Source organism: Podarcis cretensis, assembly GCF_951804945.1.
Source record: "Podarcis cretensis genome assembly, chromosome: 3".
Classification (NCBI taxonomy): domain Eukaryota; kingdom Metazoa; phylum Chordata; class Lepidosauria; order Squamata; family Lacertidae; genus Podarcis; species Podarcis cretensis.
This window is the reverse complement of record NC_137172.1, coordinates 48,657,983-48,677,571: the sequence shown is the minus strand read 5'-3', so window position 1 is coordinate 48,677,571 and position 19,589 is coordinate 48,657,983. Positions and strand designations below refer to the sequence as shown.

Below are 19,589 nucleotides of genomic sequence, written 5' to 3'. Positions count from 1 at the left end.
GGGGGGAAAGCTCTTCAGGTCAGTGCCCCTCCTGCCTCAATTGCCCTCAACCAGCCCCTTCCTGCCTTCTCACAACCAGTCCATGAGATGATACTGGGAGTCACTCTCCTCCTCCTTTGTCACTGGGCAGATCCACACTGCACATTTAAAGCATATCCAGTGTATATTTAAAGCACATGACTCCCCCCCCCCAATTATGTGAGCTGTAGTTTGTTAAGGGTGCTGGGACTTGTAGCTGCATGTGGTGGGAAGTACCTTGTGCTGTGCACTGGATGTGCTTTAAATGTCTGGTGTGCATCTGCTCTCATTGCTGCCCTTGTAGAATTCATCAGGGAAGAGGATGTGGGCAAAACTAAAATTAGCTGACTCTGCCTGTCATTGCTCTGACTCCACCACCTGCTGCTAGTCTCCAGGCTTTCTGCCCTTCCAGTCTCAATGGGCACCAACTGCCACTGCTGCAAGTCACAAGCACATCAGCTATCAAACTGTGTTGATGATGATACCATTTGTTGAATTTATATCTTGCTCTTCCTCCCAAAGGAGCCCGTAGATCCAGTCAACCTATATTCCCTCCTGGCTTTAAAATGGGTGGCATCTATGCTGGTCTATCCAACTGGGCCTGTTGATGCTACTTTTACAGCTGCAGGAATGCCAACATTTGTTTTGACCACCTGCGCAGAGATGTTGAGTTTTCATATATGGTTCCATATATGGTATGTTCTCCTTTGAGCTATAAAAATCTAGCTATTAGAGGTATCCAAGAAATAAGAATGACAGGGAGAAATAAATAACCCAAAGGGACAAAACATATTGTATTGTCATATTTAGTGCTGCTGTTTTGCAAATGGCCTAAACAGTGCCTGGGATTTGATGTACGGCTGCCCTTAATGTCGGAGTCAACTGCAGTCCCCCCAGTGCACTTTTAGTATCCACATTCACTGGGCGTGAGGATGCTTAAATATCACTCTAACCCTAGGGACCACATGCCTTTCTTGAGAAAGAGTGTAGCTGAAACATTTGTATTTCCATTGCATGCTTCTTTGATCTAGTCTTTTTGTGGCCAATTGCCTGGGGACCTATTAGGAATGAGTTAGTTATCAGTGACAACCATGCTGAATTGATTTCCAGAAGGATAGCCCTATTAGTCTGTTGCGTCTGAGAAAATGGACTGCAGTCCACAACAGCTTCTACCACAGTAGATTTCTTAGTCTTTAAGGTAGCACAAGACTCTCTGTTGTTTATGCTGAATTTGTCATTCTGGGTTTTATATATAGGCCAATAAAGAATGACCCTGAAGAGTCTGTGCGCAAAGCAAGTGTAAAGCATGCTAAGAATTTACAGTTGCCTGGCTGTGCACACTTCCTCTGTAGGTAATGGCTACTTGCTGACGACAGACATTGCCAAGCAAATCCTGAGGCCATTTTTGATGTCATAAGGATGCACCCATGATGGTGTTCTTGGCTACACAGTGCCAGACTACCCCGGAAAGAGGAGACTGTACGGCCCTGGCGATGTCTTGGAGAGTCATCACAAAACACCAGGTGTCCTTGACTTTCTCACAGTAATGACAAGGCAGGCATGTTTCAGAAGCTGGTCTGACCTCTACCTTGGGGAGGGGGGCACCTAGTCTGAGAAAGAGTCTTGGGACCCTGTAGAAAGCCCCAGAGAAGTCATTAAGCAGTGGATGCATTTGGCTCTCCAGTGCTTCCACCACCATTTGGGAGATGGAAATATGTTCCTGTTTGGTTTCTGGCCTGGTTGATGGTGCATTGTCTTGGCAAAAGCTATTGTTCCCACCCAGCCTCTCCCTCCTTTCCCTCTCTCTATGCCCCTCTTCCTAAGATGCAATCATCTGAGGCAAAATCAGAGTGTAGGGTGTATGTAGCGTTTTTTCCCCTTGAGGTATTATTTGAATCAGTGACCCTGGGAATATGTTTGAAGGAATGAGGATGGCACTGTGGGGGGAGGGGACATTTAAAATAGAGAAATGTACTGGATGTTGATATTTAATTACACTTTTAAAAATCCCTCACAATGCTTTTAGGAAACATGATAAATTCATATTGCCATCTGGAACCAGGCACAAATTTTGCATAAATCTTACAATGTGACATAACTGGCTGACTGAGACAAAATTCTACATTCAGAGTAACATTCCTGTTTGCCCTATAACTTTTGACAATTGTATCTGAGAGATGCAAAAATTCTAAGAAACTTGGTTTATGCAGAGCTATATATTCCATGCATTATATAATCACTGTAATAAGAAGCAGCTCGTTTCCAAGAGAACTACGATACGCAGACTTGGGCAAAGCAAGCTGAAGAATCATTTAATTTTTATGACATATAACCTTCATAGCTTTTCCAAAGTATATCAGAATAAAACAGATCTTTGTAGGATAGAACAGAAGCAAGCCTATATTATTTAAATATAGCAAGTGAAACAATTATATCAAGGCATGCTGACATTTCAGTAAATGACCTACAATGCGTAAGTTGCTCCACGGGTGGTCACGGACCAGATCCAGGTGCTCTTGGAGGAAACGGATTTTCTAGATCCAGTTCAATCGTGATTTAGGCCCAGTTTTGGCACAGAAACTGCTTGGGCCACCCTGTATGATAACCTCTGTTGGGAGAGGGATAGGAGGAATGTGTCTCTGTTAATTCTCCCTGACCTTTCAGCAGCTTCCAGTACCATTGACCATGGTATCCTTCTGGAGCAGCTGTCTGAGTCAGGAGTGGGTGGCACCACTTTGCAGTGGTTCCAGTCCTACTGGGATGATTGAGGGTAGTGCTTGAGAAGTGCTCTTCTGCTTCATGTAGACTGGGGTTCCTCAGTGTTCAATATTATCCCCTATGCTATTTAACATCCACATGAAACCCCTAAATGATGGTATATGGAGCTTTGGAGCATGTTGTCACCAGTATGTTGATGACACACAGCTCTACTTCTCCTTTACATCTGCAGGTGTGGCAGTGGATGTGCTGGACCATTGCCTTGCCTTGGTTATGGACTGGATGACAGCCAACAAACTGTAGCTCAATCCAGATAAGACTGAAGCACTGTTAGTAGTAGATGGTTCCCTAGACCAGATGGATGGGAGGTCAGCTGCACCTGATAGGGTTACACTCCCTCTGAAGAAGGTAGTATGCATTCCTCTTCTCCCAGGTTTTTGGCTAATTAAATAATCTATGGCCTTTTAAACTGGGGGGGGGGGTATTGTTTTTGTTTATCAATATGTTATGTACTTTTGTGTGTTTATATTGTAAACCACCCTATGGTCCTCGGTTGAAGAGCAGTATAGGAATTTCATAAACAAACATAAACATAAACAAACAAACAAATTCAGAAATAAGCTCCGTTGAGTTCAGTGGGACTTACTCCCAAGGAAGTGTGTGTATAGAAATGCAACTTTACAGTGCAACACTGCATAACTTAGAAGTAAGCCTGTGTTCAATTGGGCTTATACCAAGTAAGTGAGCATAGGTTTACAGTCACAGAATCACAGAACTGTAAAGTTGGAAGGGACACTGAGGTTCATTTCGTCCACAGTCTCCCTAACTTGGGTTTCCAGCTGTTTTTGGACTACAACTCCCATTATCCCTAGCTGGCAGGACCAGTGGTCAGGGATGATGGGAACTGTAGTCCAAAAAACAACTAGCGACCCAAGTTTGGGAAACCCTGATTTAGTTCAACCCCCTGCAATGGAGCTGTTTCATATGGAGATAAAACCTGTGACCTTGGCATTATCAGCACCATTCTCTAACCAATGGAGCCAGCTCATGTGCAGCCCAATCCTCACCACGTTCACTCAGAAGTATTTCCTGAGTATGCAACTTTATTCAGTATTATGCTTTACAAAACAATGCTTCCTTTCAGCTTGAAATCCAGCATGTCACAAATATTTCAAGCCTAGGGCTCCTTTAAATGATCAATTTATTGAATATTCATCTTGATTTGCTCGCACAAAGCTTATGCAGAAGTTAGATTAAGGTTACCAGACGTCCCCGTTTCCCAGGGACAGTCCCCGGATTTACAAATCAGTTCCTTGACAAAATCCATCTATTTAGTAGGAAGTTGAAAAGTGTCCCCGGATTCATTGGGGGGGGGGAAATCTGGTAACCTTAAATTAGATTATCTCTAGTTTTTATTGAGCACTCACCCACATTTGCTTGTGGGGTATTTTTATATCTTCCTGTTCATCATTCCCCATTTCTTCCCTAACCACAAAAGGTCTGTTTCTTTTTAAAAGTACATTTCTTGCGCTAGAGTGACAGAGTGCTTTAATCCACGTTAATTGTGCAAGCCTACATTTTCTAACAACAACAGCAACAACAACAATTTATTATTTAGACCCCGCCCATCTGGCTGGGTTTCCCCAGCCACTCTGGGTGGCTCCCAACAGAGTATTAAAAACACAATAAAACATCAAACATTAAAAACTTCCCTAAACAGGGCTGCCTTCAGATGTATGCACTTGAATCCTTTTGGTCAAATGCTAGCAGTCTGTAGGTGCGCCAAGTTAAGAGATAGGGGAATATATTGCAATGGAACATTCTTCAGATAAAATCAAAGGAAATTAACTGGAGAACAAAAAAAGAGGACAGTAGGGTGTGTAATTCACCACCACCCCTTCCATATTTCAGACATTATTCCTTTGAAGCAACCTATATGCATTCATTGGTTCAACACTGCTAGAAAAAAATTACATACACCAAGGTTTGCATATCAAAAGCACAAGCTCCTTAAAAAATAAAAAAGACTTGACCACTGTTGCTAGGATTGCTATAGTTCATAATAGTATACTTAATAATAACATAATATTATACTTCATAATAATAAAGAGCCAGAAAAAAAAATCCCCTTCAAATATACATTTTTTTTGCAATTTAATTTTGAAAATACCCAAACCGTGACCTTTCTGCAAATCTGCCCTGCCCTAATGAAATCTTGTTTTCCCACTCCTGGAAGCTGAAATGGTGCCCTCAAGCACAGAATTAGAGCCCCAAGCTGGGCTTTGCTTTATAAGATCACAATTCTTTCAGTGTAAACTACTGAATCCAAGCAAGGGCACAGGTCACAGCCTAATATTGTTCTCATTCTCTCCTTCCAGTTCCTCCCCTAGTGAATAGCAGTTGGTTAAATGACCTCTTTTCTCAGCCATTGATTTGGAAACTTGCTGCTAATTGATTTTCCCCATTCAACCAGAAACTCTAGAAATTCATTCATGCTTTACAGTGTGCTTGTAGGAGATACACTTCCCCTTGCTTGATAATTTGCTGGGATGAACTCTGGAATCCAAATTCTACCCTGCAGAACAAAAAAAAAACCTACGCTGCATTTCAAATCTATACCCTTACCTAAATTACAGTAGATTTCCACCAAGGCCCCCACTCCAATTAGAATGTGTTGTGCTGCCCTGATGTACAGAGCTTTCATCATTCCCCTTTGGCAAATTAGAAGCTGAAATTTCAGCAAAATATGGAGCTGAAATGTCTATCTGCTGATTGATGTTCTCAAACTTTGTAATCTGTTCTATCAACATGAGCCCCAGGTTTGCTAGTCCAGAGCTATTTGATTTACACTATCTGATAAGTGTGTCTGGAGGGGAGTGAAGCTGTGTTCTTCCTCTGATTAATTTGAATGGGAGCTTTCCAATGTTGGGAACATAAAGCCTTTTTGGTAGCTAATTTTGCTTCTAATACCTTATTATTAGACCCTTTCCCCCCTTTGAGATGGCTGGAAAAGAGATGTCTCTGAGCATATGCAAAGTACGCCTGCCACAGGGTTCACCACAGCAAATCCCCCATGTGAGATTATTAGGTGATTTTTTAAATTTTTTATTTTAAAGAAAAATTCAAGCAAGTAGAATTGAGCCCAGGGAAAGTTGTATTTTAGAAGTTTGTTTTAAAAGCAAACATTTCCTGGTGTGGGCAGAAGGTATGAGGAACCATCAAGAGGCTTTGCAGGTAAGGCTTTTGTGCAATGATTAAGACTGCCACCTACAATGTTAGTCAATTAACTGTATGGATTTAAGTCGATTAAACCCATACACATGAGTAAAAACAGAACAAGCAGCATGCATACTGTCTTTGTTTCTAGATTATGGACGTGTGTCAATCAGTCATAATCTTAGAAGAATAACCTCTTCCAGTTTGCAACACAGAAAGCCAAATGCTTCTTTTGAGATTATGTTTCCCATCTGTAGTTGTTATATATTATCAATAATTATAATATAAATCTGTTGCCTGATTAATTGGTGGCACCTTTTTATTTGATTACAAGTTTTAATTCAATTAATCAAACCAATGAATCACATATTAGTAGGCACTTTGTAGTGCAGGATCCACATGATCTTTTACTGAAGAAATTGCTTCTGTTGTGTGGAAATCACAAGCTTCCAGGATTCAAACCCCAATTTGCTGCTGCAATTTTTATTTTTAAAATGCAATTTTTATTTTAAAACTTTGCAAAGGCAATAAAGACCCACTCTTCTGGCCATAGATAACTGCATGTCCCTGTGTCCCTGGCTCAGGGTACAAGGCTATTCATTGTATGGGAAGGGGTTATTGCTCTGTTTGGTAATCTGTTAACAACTGACTTTGCTCCCAGGTCAGTCTTCCTGTCCTTCATCTTTCCCTTATATCTTGCTCAGTCTTCAATTGTACCACTGATTTCCCATGTGGTTTCCATTGTTTTACTGCCATTTTGACTCAGAATCATAAATTGATTTTCTTTTAGTTTGAAATGCTGAATGCATCCCAGTAGCCATACCAACAGGAGGGGGAGGATTTGAACTGGGGCTCCTGTTATGTTCCACAGAGCACCGGTGTATGGGACTGACAAGCTGCATGCAAATAATGTGGTTAATACCACTCTCGTCGGGTATGGTCCGAAGGCACGAGGCTACCATCTTGTTGAAGCTGATCAGGTCTTAAACTGGTCAGTGTGTGGATGAGTGACTACCTGGGAATGTGTACCCACCATGGGGTCCATGATGGAGGAAAGACAGGATATGAACATTAGGAAATAATAAGTTAATAGTTTGGACAGAGCATGACAGATTTCTAGGGCCATTTAGGAGCGATCACCTAAAAAATGGTAATTCTCACAGCTTAGTACTTCTCCACAGCCTAGCAGCTGCTTACTTGTGGGAGAGGCAGGCAAGTGTCCAAACAAAACTGAAAGTGATGAGGCTTTGCTTCCCATGATGTACACCCATCCCGTTTGTATCTCTCTCTCAACTCTGGGTACATAGGCTTTTGAAACAATGCAAAAACCTGTTACAGATAGGTAGCCGTGTTGGTCTGCCATAGTCAAAACAAAACAAATTTTTTTTTTCTTCCAGTAGCACCTTAAAGACCAACTAAGTCTTTAAAGACTTAGTTGGTCTTTAAGGTGCTACTGGAAGAAAAAAAAAATTTATTTTGTTTTGAATGCAAAAACCTGTTCACCAGAGAGGAAAGTGGGGATGTGTGTGTACACAGAAGTGGTGATTCCTGCCTTAAACAAGTTGTTCTCATGCATGTTATCTCTCTTGCAGAGCAAACATCAGAGCCCAGTTGTCCCTTAAATTTATGATGTTACAAGCTTTGGTGCGTTACAGTCCGCTTAATCAGATGCATATATGTACAAGCCCATTTTTCAGGCTAACACTTTATGAAGTGGATTGTAGTCCATGAAAGATCCAGTGTTATATAGTGGTTAGTGTCTGAATAGGAAACCTGGGCTCAGATCCCATCTTGGACACAAGGCACACTGGGTCACTGCCTCTCAGCCTAACCTACCTCACAGGTTTGTTGTGCGGATTAACGGAGGAGGGGAAGAGCCGTGTAGGCCGCCTTGAGCTTCTTGGAGAAAAACATAATACGGGTTGGCCTCCACCTGTCTCAGGGGACAATGGAAGCGTGCACCTTCCGTGTATAGTCAAACCGCTGTGGAGTTACAGCGCCCATGACACCTTCGACAGAGGGGTTCATGATTTGAGCGAGAAATAAGTGCCATAAATAAGTGAATAAAATTAAGCCATAATAATGTTGATAGACTTTAAGAGGCCAGGAGGGGACTCGCTTTAAGCGATGCATGCTTCCTCAGAAGCAGGTCCCACTGTGTTCGGTGGAACTTACTCCCGAGTAAGTGACCGTGGGGTCGTCGCAGCCCAAGCCTGCGAAAAAGAGCGAGCAGCTGTCCATCGCAAAGCGGGCAACGGAGCTGCCGGACTTGGAAGCAGCAGAGACGAAGAAAGGGGAGAGAGAGGCTGGCAGCCGAAGCACCGCGGGCTCTTTTCCCCGCTGCCGAGAGCGCGCGGCTGGAGGGAGGGAGGGAGGAAGGGAGCGCGAGGGCTCCCGCTACGGCAGGCCGCTTCCCCGCCGCTACCCGGACGGAGGCCCCCGCCATGGCCAAGCACGTTTTCCTGACGGGACCGCCAGGTAACCCAACCCTGCGGAAGCGGAGTGGAAGGAAGGAGGGCGGGAGGCCCTGCCTGGGCAGCGGCCCGGTGCTGCGAGACTTCAGGAAGGGAAGGCGGAGGCAGAGCTCGGCTGAACCCAGGCCTCCTCTTCCGCCGCCTCCTCCCGGGCAGAAAGCGGAGCCGTGCCTCGGCTCCTTCCTGCCTGCCAGGGGCGAACTTACTTCCGAGTAAACGTGCTTAGGGCCTCACGCTCCCCCGCCCATTCCCACGATCGCCCTTCCCTGGCATGTTTTGAGTCGCCTGCACGGTGTGGTTTCTATCCCGAAACCTTTTTAAACTGGAAAGGTTTGCGTTTAAGCGCTTAGGCTGCAATCCTAGGTGCACCCACTTAACTTGACAAGAAGCTCCATTGAACCCGGTGAAATTTACAAGAAAATAAAATCTGAGTGGTAATAGTGTGTAGCTGGGGCGGGGAACCCTTTTCGGCCAGAAGGCTTCACTCCCATCTGGACGACCTTTCTTTGGTACATGCCAGGTGCAAAAGTGGACAGAGCAATGAATGCAGATTTGCAGTTTTGCACACCAGGCTAAAGTCTGCACTGGTGCTTGTGCATCCGTCTCTGTCCTGGAAGCCAGAGGCATTATGAGAGCTCAATGCTGCACACGCAAGGAGGAAGTTCCAAAATGCTTGGTCCCCAGGCTTCAGCTTGTCTGCCCTGCTTGGACTATAAACCTGCAATTATTTACACTCTGAAATAAACCTTGTTGAGTTCAGTGGGGTTATTGTGAAGTAACTACATATAGAATTACAGCCTTGTAGTGCAATACTTTGACTGTGTCGACCACAGCAAACTATGGCAAGTTCTTAAAGAAATGGGAGTGCCTGATCACCTCATCTGTCTCCTGAGAAATCTCTATGTGGGACAAGAAGCTACAGTTAGAACTGGATATGGAACAACTGACTGGTTCAAAATTGGGAAAGGAGTACGACAAGGCTGTATATTGTCTCCCTGCTTATTTAACTTATATGCAGAATTCATCATGTGAAAGGCTGGGCTGGATGAATCCCAAGCCGGAATTAAGATCGCCGGAAGAAATATCAACAACCTCAGATATGCAGATGACACAACCTTGATGGCAGAAAGTGAGGAGGAATTAAAGAACCTTTTAATGAGGGTGAAAGAGGAGAGCGCAAAATATGGTCTGAAGCTCAACATCAAAAAAACAAAGATCATGGCCACTGGTCCCATCACCTCCTGGCAAATAGAAGGGGAAGAAATGGAGGAAGTGAGAGATTTTACTTTCTTGGGCTCCATGATCACTGCAGATGGTGACAGCAGCCACAAAATTAAAAGACGCCTGCTTCTTGGGAGAAAAGCAATGACAAACCTAGACAGCATCTTAAAAAGTAGAGACATCACCTTACCAACAAAGGTCCGTATAGTTAAAGCCATGGTTTTCCCAGTAGTGATGTATGGAAGTGAGAGCTGGACCATAAAGAAGGCTGATCGCCAAAGAATTGATGCTTTTGAATTATGGTGCTGGAGGATACTCTTGAGAGTCCCATGGACTGCAAGAAGATCAAACGCATCCATTCTTAAGGAAATCAGCCCTGAGTGCTCACTGGAAGGGCAGATTGTGAAGCTGAGGCTCCAATACTTTGGTCACCTCATGAGAAGAGAAGACTCCCTGGAAAAGACCCTGATGTTGGGAAAGATGGAGTGCACAAGAGGACGAGATGGTTGGACAGTGTTCTCGAAGCTACAAACATGAGTCTGACCAAACTGCGGGAGGCAGTGGAAGACAGGAGTGCCTGGCGTTCTCTGGTCCATGGGGTCACGAAGAGTCGGACACGACTAAACAACAACAGTGCAATACTATGCATGCTTATTCAGAAGTGAGTGCTACTGCATTCAGCGAAGTTTAATCCCAGGGAAGCAGGCGCAGGATTGCAGCCTGACATAATTTAGCCCCAGTGTAGAAGGCATAGTTAGGATTGGTTGTAAGCCTGTTCTGCTTTAAATGCCAGTACTAAATAAAGGAAGTCATTTGCACTGTTTGTGAGAGACGCTTCTCTCTGGTAATATTTATCTATGTAACAGCACATAACTCATTTTATCATCTTTACTAGACACCTGCGGCTAAGAAAATGGCCTGATTACTTAAGATATTTGGAATTCCGCCTCCGCTTTCCACATTGCTTCTGAGCCCCATTATCTCTTTTGTTCCAGATCCAAGTATGTCTTCTGAAAAGTATTCCAGAAAGACACCCCCCACACACAGCATAGTGTTTGAATTAAACCAGGTTTCTGTTGTCTTAGTATTGTAGGTTGCAAATAGGTATGTCCTTTTCTCTGTAAATAATATAGTGGTACCTCGGTTTAAGCCCTGTTTATGAACTATTCAGTATACAAACTCAGCAAAACCAGAAGTAGTGTTCCGGTTAGCGAACTTTACCTCGGTCTATGAATGGTGGAAGGGCACTGGCGGTGGGAGGCCTCATTAGGGAAAGCGCACCTTGGTTTAAGAATGGCTTTGGTTTAAGATGGACTTCCAGAACGGATTCAGTTCGTAAACTGAGGTACCACTGTACAATAATGATAATATCAAAACTTAGCATTTAAACGTTTTCCACTCAAAACTGCAGCACTGTGCACACAGAGTGTGGTCTACTTCTGAATAAGTATGCATAGTATTGTGCTATAGTATCTATTCTGTTACTCCATGAAAACACACAGTTGTTTGTAATTTACAGAAGAAATATGGAATTGGATTTATCTGACAAAACACATTTAAATATTTTACAGATCTCACATATTGCTATTGTTATTAAAGTTAATTTCTTTTTCTTTCCTTATAACTCATGCCACATTTTTGATCCTTGCAGGTTTTTGAAACTCTATCTGCCCATCAGTTAAAGTGCAAGCACCCGTTCTTCCCATTAACATTTAGTTTGTGTGACTTAATTATTAAAAAATGATTTAGTACATCAGCTCTAAATAATATACAATTATCACTGTCCTCCTCTTTTATTGGAGTAAATTGGATTCCTGAAAATTTAAATTATGAGCCAAGGAAACAGTCATTTATCAGTGGATGTTAATATGATTATACAAGATGACTGCAATAGAGCTTGGGGTGGGTGGATGTTACATTAATAAGCAAAACTCTTTTATCGTGTAGCATTCTAGAAGATGCAGAAATTGAGATGATGGCCCTCATTTATCACTTCTGGGGATATTTGTCACTGGGGATATTTGTAATAGAGAGGGCTACAAAATACCTAAGCAGATGCTCTTCCATTTTTTTAGACTGTCCCTCTCTCTTAAAAACTGACACTTGGGAATGTATCCAAAAAAGACAATGGATATATATGCAATGACCTAATGTGTTACTTGCCTGGGAGCTCCAAAATGCAAACGGCACAGCCTTGACCATTCTCCCCCTGAAACAAATGGGGAACAATCTGATCACAGTGTGTAGGATCATGTGCCCGGTAGACCAGACCCATTGTGTTATGTCTTCATGTTTCCATCTCATATTTTTGCCATGATAAGGGGCACAAAGACTTACAATAATGATGACTCTGATGTGCATGGTGAATTCTTCTCAGCATAACTTGCAGTGCAGGCTGCCACAACTGGAGGCCAATTTGGATGAAGCATCCATTGCAAGGGCAATGTGTGCTTCAGTTAGGAGGAAGGAGCCAAAAGAGTCCAGAAATACATATGTGTATTTGTTTTGTTGCACATCCATTATACTGAAAACAAGGCTTAAAAAACACTCTTCTTGTTATAGGAATTGGGAAAACAACGCTGATCCAAAAAGTCACTGAAGTTTTAAAATCATCCGGTATCCCTATTGATGGATTTTATACAGAAGAAGTGAGAGAAGGTGGCAGGAGAATAGGATTTGATGTTGTCACTCTGAGTGGAAGAAGAGGAATTTTGTCTAGAGTTGGGTATGACGTTTTAAATTCACATTCTGACACCTAATCTGGGAATGCCTTTGTAGAATGCACAACTGCCCTTTGAAGCTCCTGTGCTGCTCATTCAAGGGTAGCTGGAATCAGATGAAACGTTGAAGTGGTGAATAAGATTGTGAAGTCGCTGTGCTGATCTTTAGTGTTGACTTGTTGCTGCCAAACGGCAAAAAACTCTTGTTACAGAAACCAAGCAAAGTATCAGGGCATGCAATAAATGAGAGGCAACAGGCACAGGGATAGTTAGCGTCCACCAGAATGATGTGCAGTGCAAATGACGAGCAGCTGTACTCCCAGTTAAAATTTACAGCAAGTTTCTGGAACAATTATATGGGTGTTGAGCCAATCCCACGCCCTTTTTATATCACCCCAGGGTAGTTACCAGTTTTTGTAGAATTCTGTTCTTAGTAGCTGCCACTTTCTGGTTCCAGTTGATGTGTTTCATTGTGATATTGTGCATATATCCCACCAGGATTGCAATATTAGCAACCATCTGGGGCATCTAAGAAAGGTGGGAGGACATTCTAATGTGACTAAAGGGGCACTGCAAGGGCATGTGAAAATTTTGACATGCTTCACATAGTCTGAGGGTTATCTGCTAAGGAACAGGGTTCTAGAATGCTTTATTGTTCACTGTGTTGGGTATTTTCTTCCTTCCTTCAGCTCTGGTCCTTCCACAGCAAGGCGTGAATACCGTGTTGGCCAGTATGTAGTGGATCTAATGTCATTTGAACAGTTGGCTCTTCCTTTGTTGAGAAATGTGAGTAATATTTTGGAATTTCTGGAGAACAATATGAATAAATGAATAAAACATGATGAGGAGTTTATAGTGAAATGTCTTGTACTCTTCTATCTTGGTAGAGCTTAGATCCAGCACCCCTTTCCATTGTCAGCTCCATTTATGAGTTTTCCCAGCTCCCACCATCCTCCTGTCCCTCTGCACCCACAGCTTCCTACATGTCTGTCTGTCTGTCTCTCCCCACCCCGTCCTCTTGCACTCCATGGAAGATGGTGTGTTACCCAGAGTTCTGGTGTGCAGTGTAAGAGTGGACACACAGTGTTTGGAGTCCCCTTCCTCCCAGTTCTCACATTTGGTTTACAGGTTCAGATTTCTGTTCAGTTGCAAAAAGGAACAAATGATTCTCAACACATGGCTTACAGGACTAGTGGGAAGCTAAAATGCTACTGGAGAAATTTGCAACTGTGTGGGTGACTGTATAACTGCTCTTATTCAGCACCATTTAGGATTGGTAAATGCAATTCCAAGATAAATCAGCGATGTGATCACTAAACAAATTAGAAAACACTTAGTATCCTGAAAATTCTCCAGGAACGATGCTGACAAACTATATGCTCTACCATAACTCGTTTATCCCGCGGAGCTTATCCAAACACAAAGCGTTTAATACAGATATGCCTCATTTTAGGAAAGTACAAAGGCATTTCTTGTCATTTTCCTTTTCTTTTATAGAGTATTTAGCAGCAGGGTAATAAGTGGCTTGGACAGTACAATGAACCCCAGAGGGTGAAATAACACCCCTTTAGCTAGTTTCTGTCAACTGTTATTTCAGTAGGTGCAGGACCATATATGTAGTCAGACCAACATAACAATAATTTTAAAAATGATTTTTTTTTTTGGGGGGGGGAGGATGGGGAGCACCAGGTGGGCAGGCAAATAAAGAAGGACACACAGGAACAAAAAGGCATGGCGAAGTAATGTAAAACTATAGTTTGTTAAAGAAATAGGTGATCTGAGCAACCTGCTGGGTTCTTTGTTGTATGACTTGAATCTTAAGCTGCAGTCCAGTACACATTTAACCTGGGAGTAAGGCCCTTTGAACTCAGTATTACTTACTTCCAAGGAAGCACTCATAGAATTGCCCTGTTATAACGATGCATTGCAGTTACACAACTTTTTTTCTCAGAAGTAAAAGCCCCAAGGGTCTGCCCCTGTAACACACATGAGGTAGAATCTATAGAACACATCCTTTTGTTCTGTATTTTTTATGCTGGAATTTGGAAGCATACAGTTGGCCCTTTACTGACCAAATTACCAGGGAGGTCAGATCAGTTTAACGTTTAATATTTAATGGAAGATAAAATCCTGAGGATATCCCTGATAGTGACTAAATTTCTATCAGTAGCAGGGAAAACAAGAGAATAACTCGCCATCTGAATCTGGAAGGACTATTTCCAGGGGCCAAGCAGAGGTTATTATGTCGCACTTCTGAATAAGTTTTGCTCTAAGATTCTGATGTACTGTGTATGTTTTAATTTTATTTCTGGCCTATTGACAGTAATAAATTGACTTAATCTACTAAATTTTCTTACTGGTGGCTTCAATCAGATACCTATATTTTCCTTATAGCCTGATCTTGCCAGTAGCACAGCGAAAAAGGTCTGCATAATTGACGAGATCGGTAAAATGGAGCTCTTCAGCCAGTCCTTTATTCAAGCTGTCCGTCAAATTCTGACTGGATCAGGAACTGTGATTCTTGGAACGATCCCAGTGCCTAAAGGAAAGCCCTTGGGGCTTGTGGAGGAGATCAGAAGTAGAAAGGAGGTGAAGGTCTTCAATGTAAGTAGGCTGAAGGTCCACTGAGCAAGTTTTCATCTTTTGCCCATTGTGAAGTCTAGCCCAGTTTTAGCAATCAGCTCTTACCACCATTTGGTTTGTGTTCTGGACAGGATTGCATGCCCTTTGGAGGAATAGGTTTCCTGCTTGTGAGGGGCTCATAGTTCTATCTTTGTCACTAGAGATGATGGGGATTGATCTTGGGATCTTCTGTGGGCTAAGCATGTCCTCTGCCAACAGGATGGTGTGTCCTCATGCACTCGGTTATAGTCATATGTAAACGTTAGCTATGGCGTTCAGCTAATGAAAGTGGCTGGCTACAGAGACCTCTGTTCATGGGTGCACCAGGGGCCTAGTCTGGTCAATTAACTTGAGTTCTTGCCCTTTTGAAGTCCCTCAGTCCATTAGATATTTTAAGGGAAGACCTTAAAACAAATGCAACACACTTTTTCTTTTTTGCTTGGCACTAGAGATAGGAAAACATTTCAGAGTCCTTGGGACCAGCAATAGCATCAGAAGTGTCCACAAAGCCTACCACTTTCCACCACATTGCTCTCTTGTTGCTTGTTTGTGTCGGAAGACCTTTTAATTTGTCTCCCTGCATAATAGCTCTTCCTCATGTTTGTTTCTGGCACCTGGTAACAACATGTCAAGGCCTCTTTAGATTGCACCTCACGAAACCAGAAGTACCAGACACAAAATCAATGCAGGCAAATGCCCAAGATGTTCTTGATTCATTTGTGTCAATTTAGTTTGATAGAATCTTCTAAGAATATGGATTTATAGTTCCACTCCCCCCCCCGCATCTCATCAGCAGCTCCATCCCCAGATTGATTCTGCAAGTTGATTTTTGCACAAACTTCTTTGGTTTCCCCCCACTTTAAATTGTCCAATATAGCTCTTGCTAATTTAGGTCATGCATGCTTGGGATGCTCGTAGTGTTTTGCCTATAAAAGCTTTCAGCCCTCTGGAAGGAGGATTGTTGTGCCTCCTATCCTTTCCAGGGCCCTCTTTTTCTCTGCAAACATGGCATATATAGTTCACTCATTCATAATTTACACGTCTTGCCTCTCTTTGCTAGTTTGGTAATATGCCATCGACACTCACTGCACCTGGTTGCATATTTTCACATCTGCAGCAGCACATGCAGTCTATTGAACCTGATTGCTGTAAAGCAGTTAACATACAAATCGGGTAATTTGGAGGTGGATACCTTGGGGCCAGAAAGAAAATTTCTCCCATGGGGGAATTACAGTGAAGAAATTATCCACTTCCTCAGCCTTCCATATTGACAACTGTCACAATCAGTGTTCGAAACTTCCATTGTTCTATGCCAGGCATAGGAAAACTCGGCCCTCCAGATGTTTTGGGACTACAATTCCCATAATCCCTGACCACTGGTCCTGTTAGCTAGGGATGATGGGAGTTGTAGTCCCAAAAGATCTGGAGGGCTGAGTTTGCCTATGCCTGTTCTATGCGCCTTTGGGACAGGGAATTTCATTAGCGTGAGCAGTTTCTGAACTCTGGGCGCTGTACTGCACCTAAGATTTCAGATTAAAATTGCTTTTATTTTAAAATAATATTTATTACTTTTAAACACTACAAAAAAAGGGGAAAGAGAAAAGAAGAAAAAAAGAAAACAATACAATACAATGTATAAACATTACACAACACAACACTAACACAATAAACTTAACAAAACCAAACAAAAACAATTCAAAACACACATCTTACCATTTCAATATCTTATCTTTCATTCACTTGTTTCAACGACCTCCTCACACCTCCCTTTTCGTATTCCACTTCTATAAATTGTTTCAGCAAATCCTTTCCATCTTCCTCTATTTTCTGTCATATAATTATCTTAACATATTTTAACCTTATTTTCCCTTTAATACTCTAATAATCTATTTATACTTAATTCCTTATAACATTTCTACTAAAGCCATATAACTTCATTCCAACATTTTTCTAATACTCATTAATTTTACATTATTTCTATAAATAGTCTTTAAACTTTTTCCAATCTTCTTCCACCGTCTCTTCTCCCTGGTCTCGGATTCTGCCAGACCTTTCCGCCAATTCCATATAGTCCATCAACCTGGTGATCTTCTGTCCGAAGCTCTTAACTCTTTTCCAAGTCCCTTCTGCAAGTCTTCTTTGTGCTTATACAGTGGTGCCCTGCAAGACGAATGCCTCACAAGACGGAAAACTCGCTAGACGGAAGAGTTTTCCGTTTTGGAGGTGCTTCGCAAAACGAATTTCCTATGGGCTTGCTTCGCAAGACGAAAATGTCTTGCGAGTTCCTGCGGGTTTTTCCCCTCCCCCCCTTTTTCTAAGCCGCTAAGCCGCTTATCTGCTTATCCACTAAGCCGATAAGCCGCTAAAAGCCGCTAATAGCGCTAAGCCGCTAAGCCATCAATGGGATTGCTTCGCAAGACGAAAAAACCGCTAGACGAAGAGACTCGCGGAACGGATTCTTTTTGTCTTGCGAGACACCACTGTACAAGAACTTTGCTTTGTCTTCTACTGATCTTATTTTTATTTTCCTTCCTTTGAGGCTGAAGAGTAGATCTTGGGGAAACTCCCTCCTAAAGATGATTTTATTCCTTCTCGACAGGGCAACCAAATCTCCATAGTTAGACCTAAGATCCAAAAGTTATTTCAGGACGTCTTTAAAAATTTCCTCTCTTGACTGTTGTTCTTCTAAGTTCTTCTGGTAGTTCCAACAGTCTCTTATTTTGTTCTTCTCTTTTTTCCCTCCTCTTCCAAGTCTGAAGGCCCTCACAATTTTAGTCTCTTCTTGACCCAAGTCCAGGTCCCAAGAAACAGCAAATTCCTGTGTGAGGAAGTCCATCAAATCCAGTTCAAGCAGGGCTCTGATCCTCAAAATCTGTTTTTCTTTAGATTCAATCATGACAGGCATCAACTTATGATCATCAAGTTGCGTCTTTCTCTCTCCAATTGTGTTACTTTAGGTTCAACGGCAACAGCTTTCTCCCTAGCCTTCTCCGCAGTTTGCCATGTCAAAGTAGATTCCTGTGTCAATTTCTGGATAGTTTCTGTATTGATGTTCACCTTTTGTCCCAAATTATTTATACTTTCTATATTTAAATCCAGCTTCTTGTGAAGCTGTTCCAGTGAGTCATTTATCTTACATAATGCAGCCACTAAGGCCTCTTCTGTCAACATTCTTGACCGATTCAAGGTCAGTCCCAGAATCTCACAGCTTTTTATCTTACAGCTGGAAATTCCCCCAGCTCAGCTCTTATAACAGTTTCAGAGGTTTCCTCTAGAGGGAAACAGTTTCTATTTGTATTAGTCCTTTTAAACACAGTTCAAACAATAAAGTTAGTTTCAATTTTCAGTTACTTTTACTCCTTTTTAAGAGCAGACGGAGAGCATGGAAACAATGTATCTCTCTTATTTAGCTAGCTGTCAGCAAACGTTCTATTCACTATCAATGAACAATCCAAAAACGTCAGTCTTACTAGCAGCCCGTTTCCAGGTTTGGAGCGGTGGTATTTTAACTTTCTTTGCTCTCTCCTGCAGGCACACACAATCCAAAACTTCCCCCCTCTTCTGCTTCCAAGGGGGGTTTAATGTTTTCTACCGATGGAAATTTAGTCCTTTACAGTAGGCTTTCCAAGACTTTAGCTTACAGTCTCTTTGCTTCAGTCTATTTACAAAAGGGGAAGGCGGACTTCCTGTTTTGAACCTCCCCATTTCGGTGCCAAATTAAGACGTTTGAAAATCCAATTCTTCGCTCTACTCACAGGTAGTTGCTTTAAGATCAAATTGTCCACAGGAAAAAGTCAGCGCTCTCCGGCAACAGCTATGCGGCTTCGCTCCATGGAAGAAGTAGTCAATTCGAAGCACTGCGTCACTCACACCACGTCGCTCCGGAACCCCAAAACTGGGTTTCCCCGCGAGTGGGGGAGGTGCAAAAGGTGCCAGCCAAATCCCATGTTCACAGGCTTCACCCGCCTGTGATTTTTAGTGGGTCTCCGCCTTTGCCGTGGCGGCCAGACCCAGATTTCCACAAGACAAATTCCTCCCGATCAGAGGAATTCCGCCATTACCAGAGACGCCAACCCGGAAGTCAAGATTTCAGATTAAAATTGCAGAGTGGAAGGAAAGGAGAACCTTTTTCTGCCTCTCTACTTCCAGCTACTCTCTGAAGACTGGAGAAGAGACCCTCTTAAGAATATTAGGGGGGTGGGCAGGGAAAGGACTAGACAATATGAAAAATGAACATAATATTTTAGCTGCAGTTCATTCATTTTCAGCTTTGTATTCTTGCTATAAAAAAGCACACCTAGACATTCCCCCTGATGTGCCCATAACCTAGGTTTAAGGTACTATTTAGCTCCTAGCTTTCATATCTCAGTTTCTAACACTGGTCACAATAAATGGCCAGCAACGTTAACTAATCCATATTTTTTTCTGATTCTAGATTACAAAGGAGAATAGAGACAGCATTTTGCAAGATATTGTGGCAGCTGTGCAGAGCTGCCTAAAATGATGCACACCATTTTATGTGTTCTTTCCATCCCAGTGCAAACTCCATCTTTTTCTTTTTCAAAATAATGTTTATTAAAGATTTTCCTCGTTTACAAAA

At 42.4% G+C, this 19,589-nt stretch overlaps 1 protein-coding gene across 1 annotated transcript; it reads left to right on the top strand.

The window, feature by feature from the left end:
* Nucleotides 1-8,001: 8,001 nt before the first annotated feature.
* Nucleotides 8,002-19,589, top strand: NTPCR (nucleoside-triphosphatase, cancer-related). The gene is given in 6 exon segments (XM_079971834.1): nucleotides 8,002-8,328; nucleotides 8,331-8,430; nucleotides 12,210-12,372; nucleotides 13,057-13,153; nucleotides 14,762-14,971; nucleotides 19,425-19,589. Coding segments are annotated over 6 exon segments (888 nt in total). The 5' UTR covers nucleotides 8,002-8,079; the 3' UTR covers nucleotides 19,494-19,589.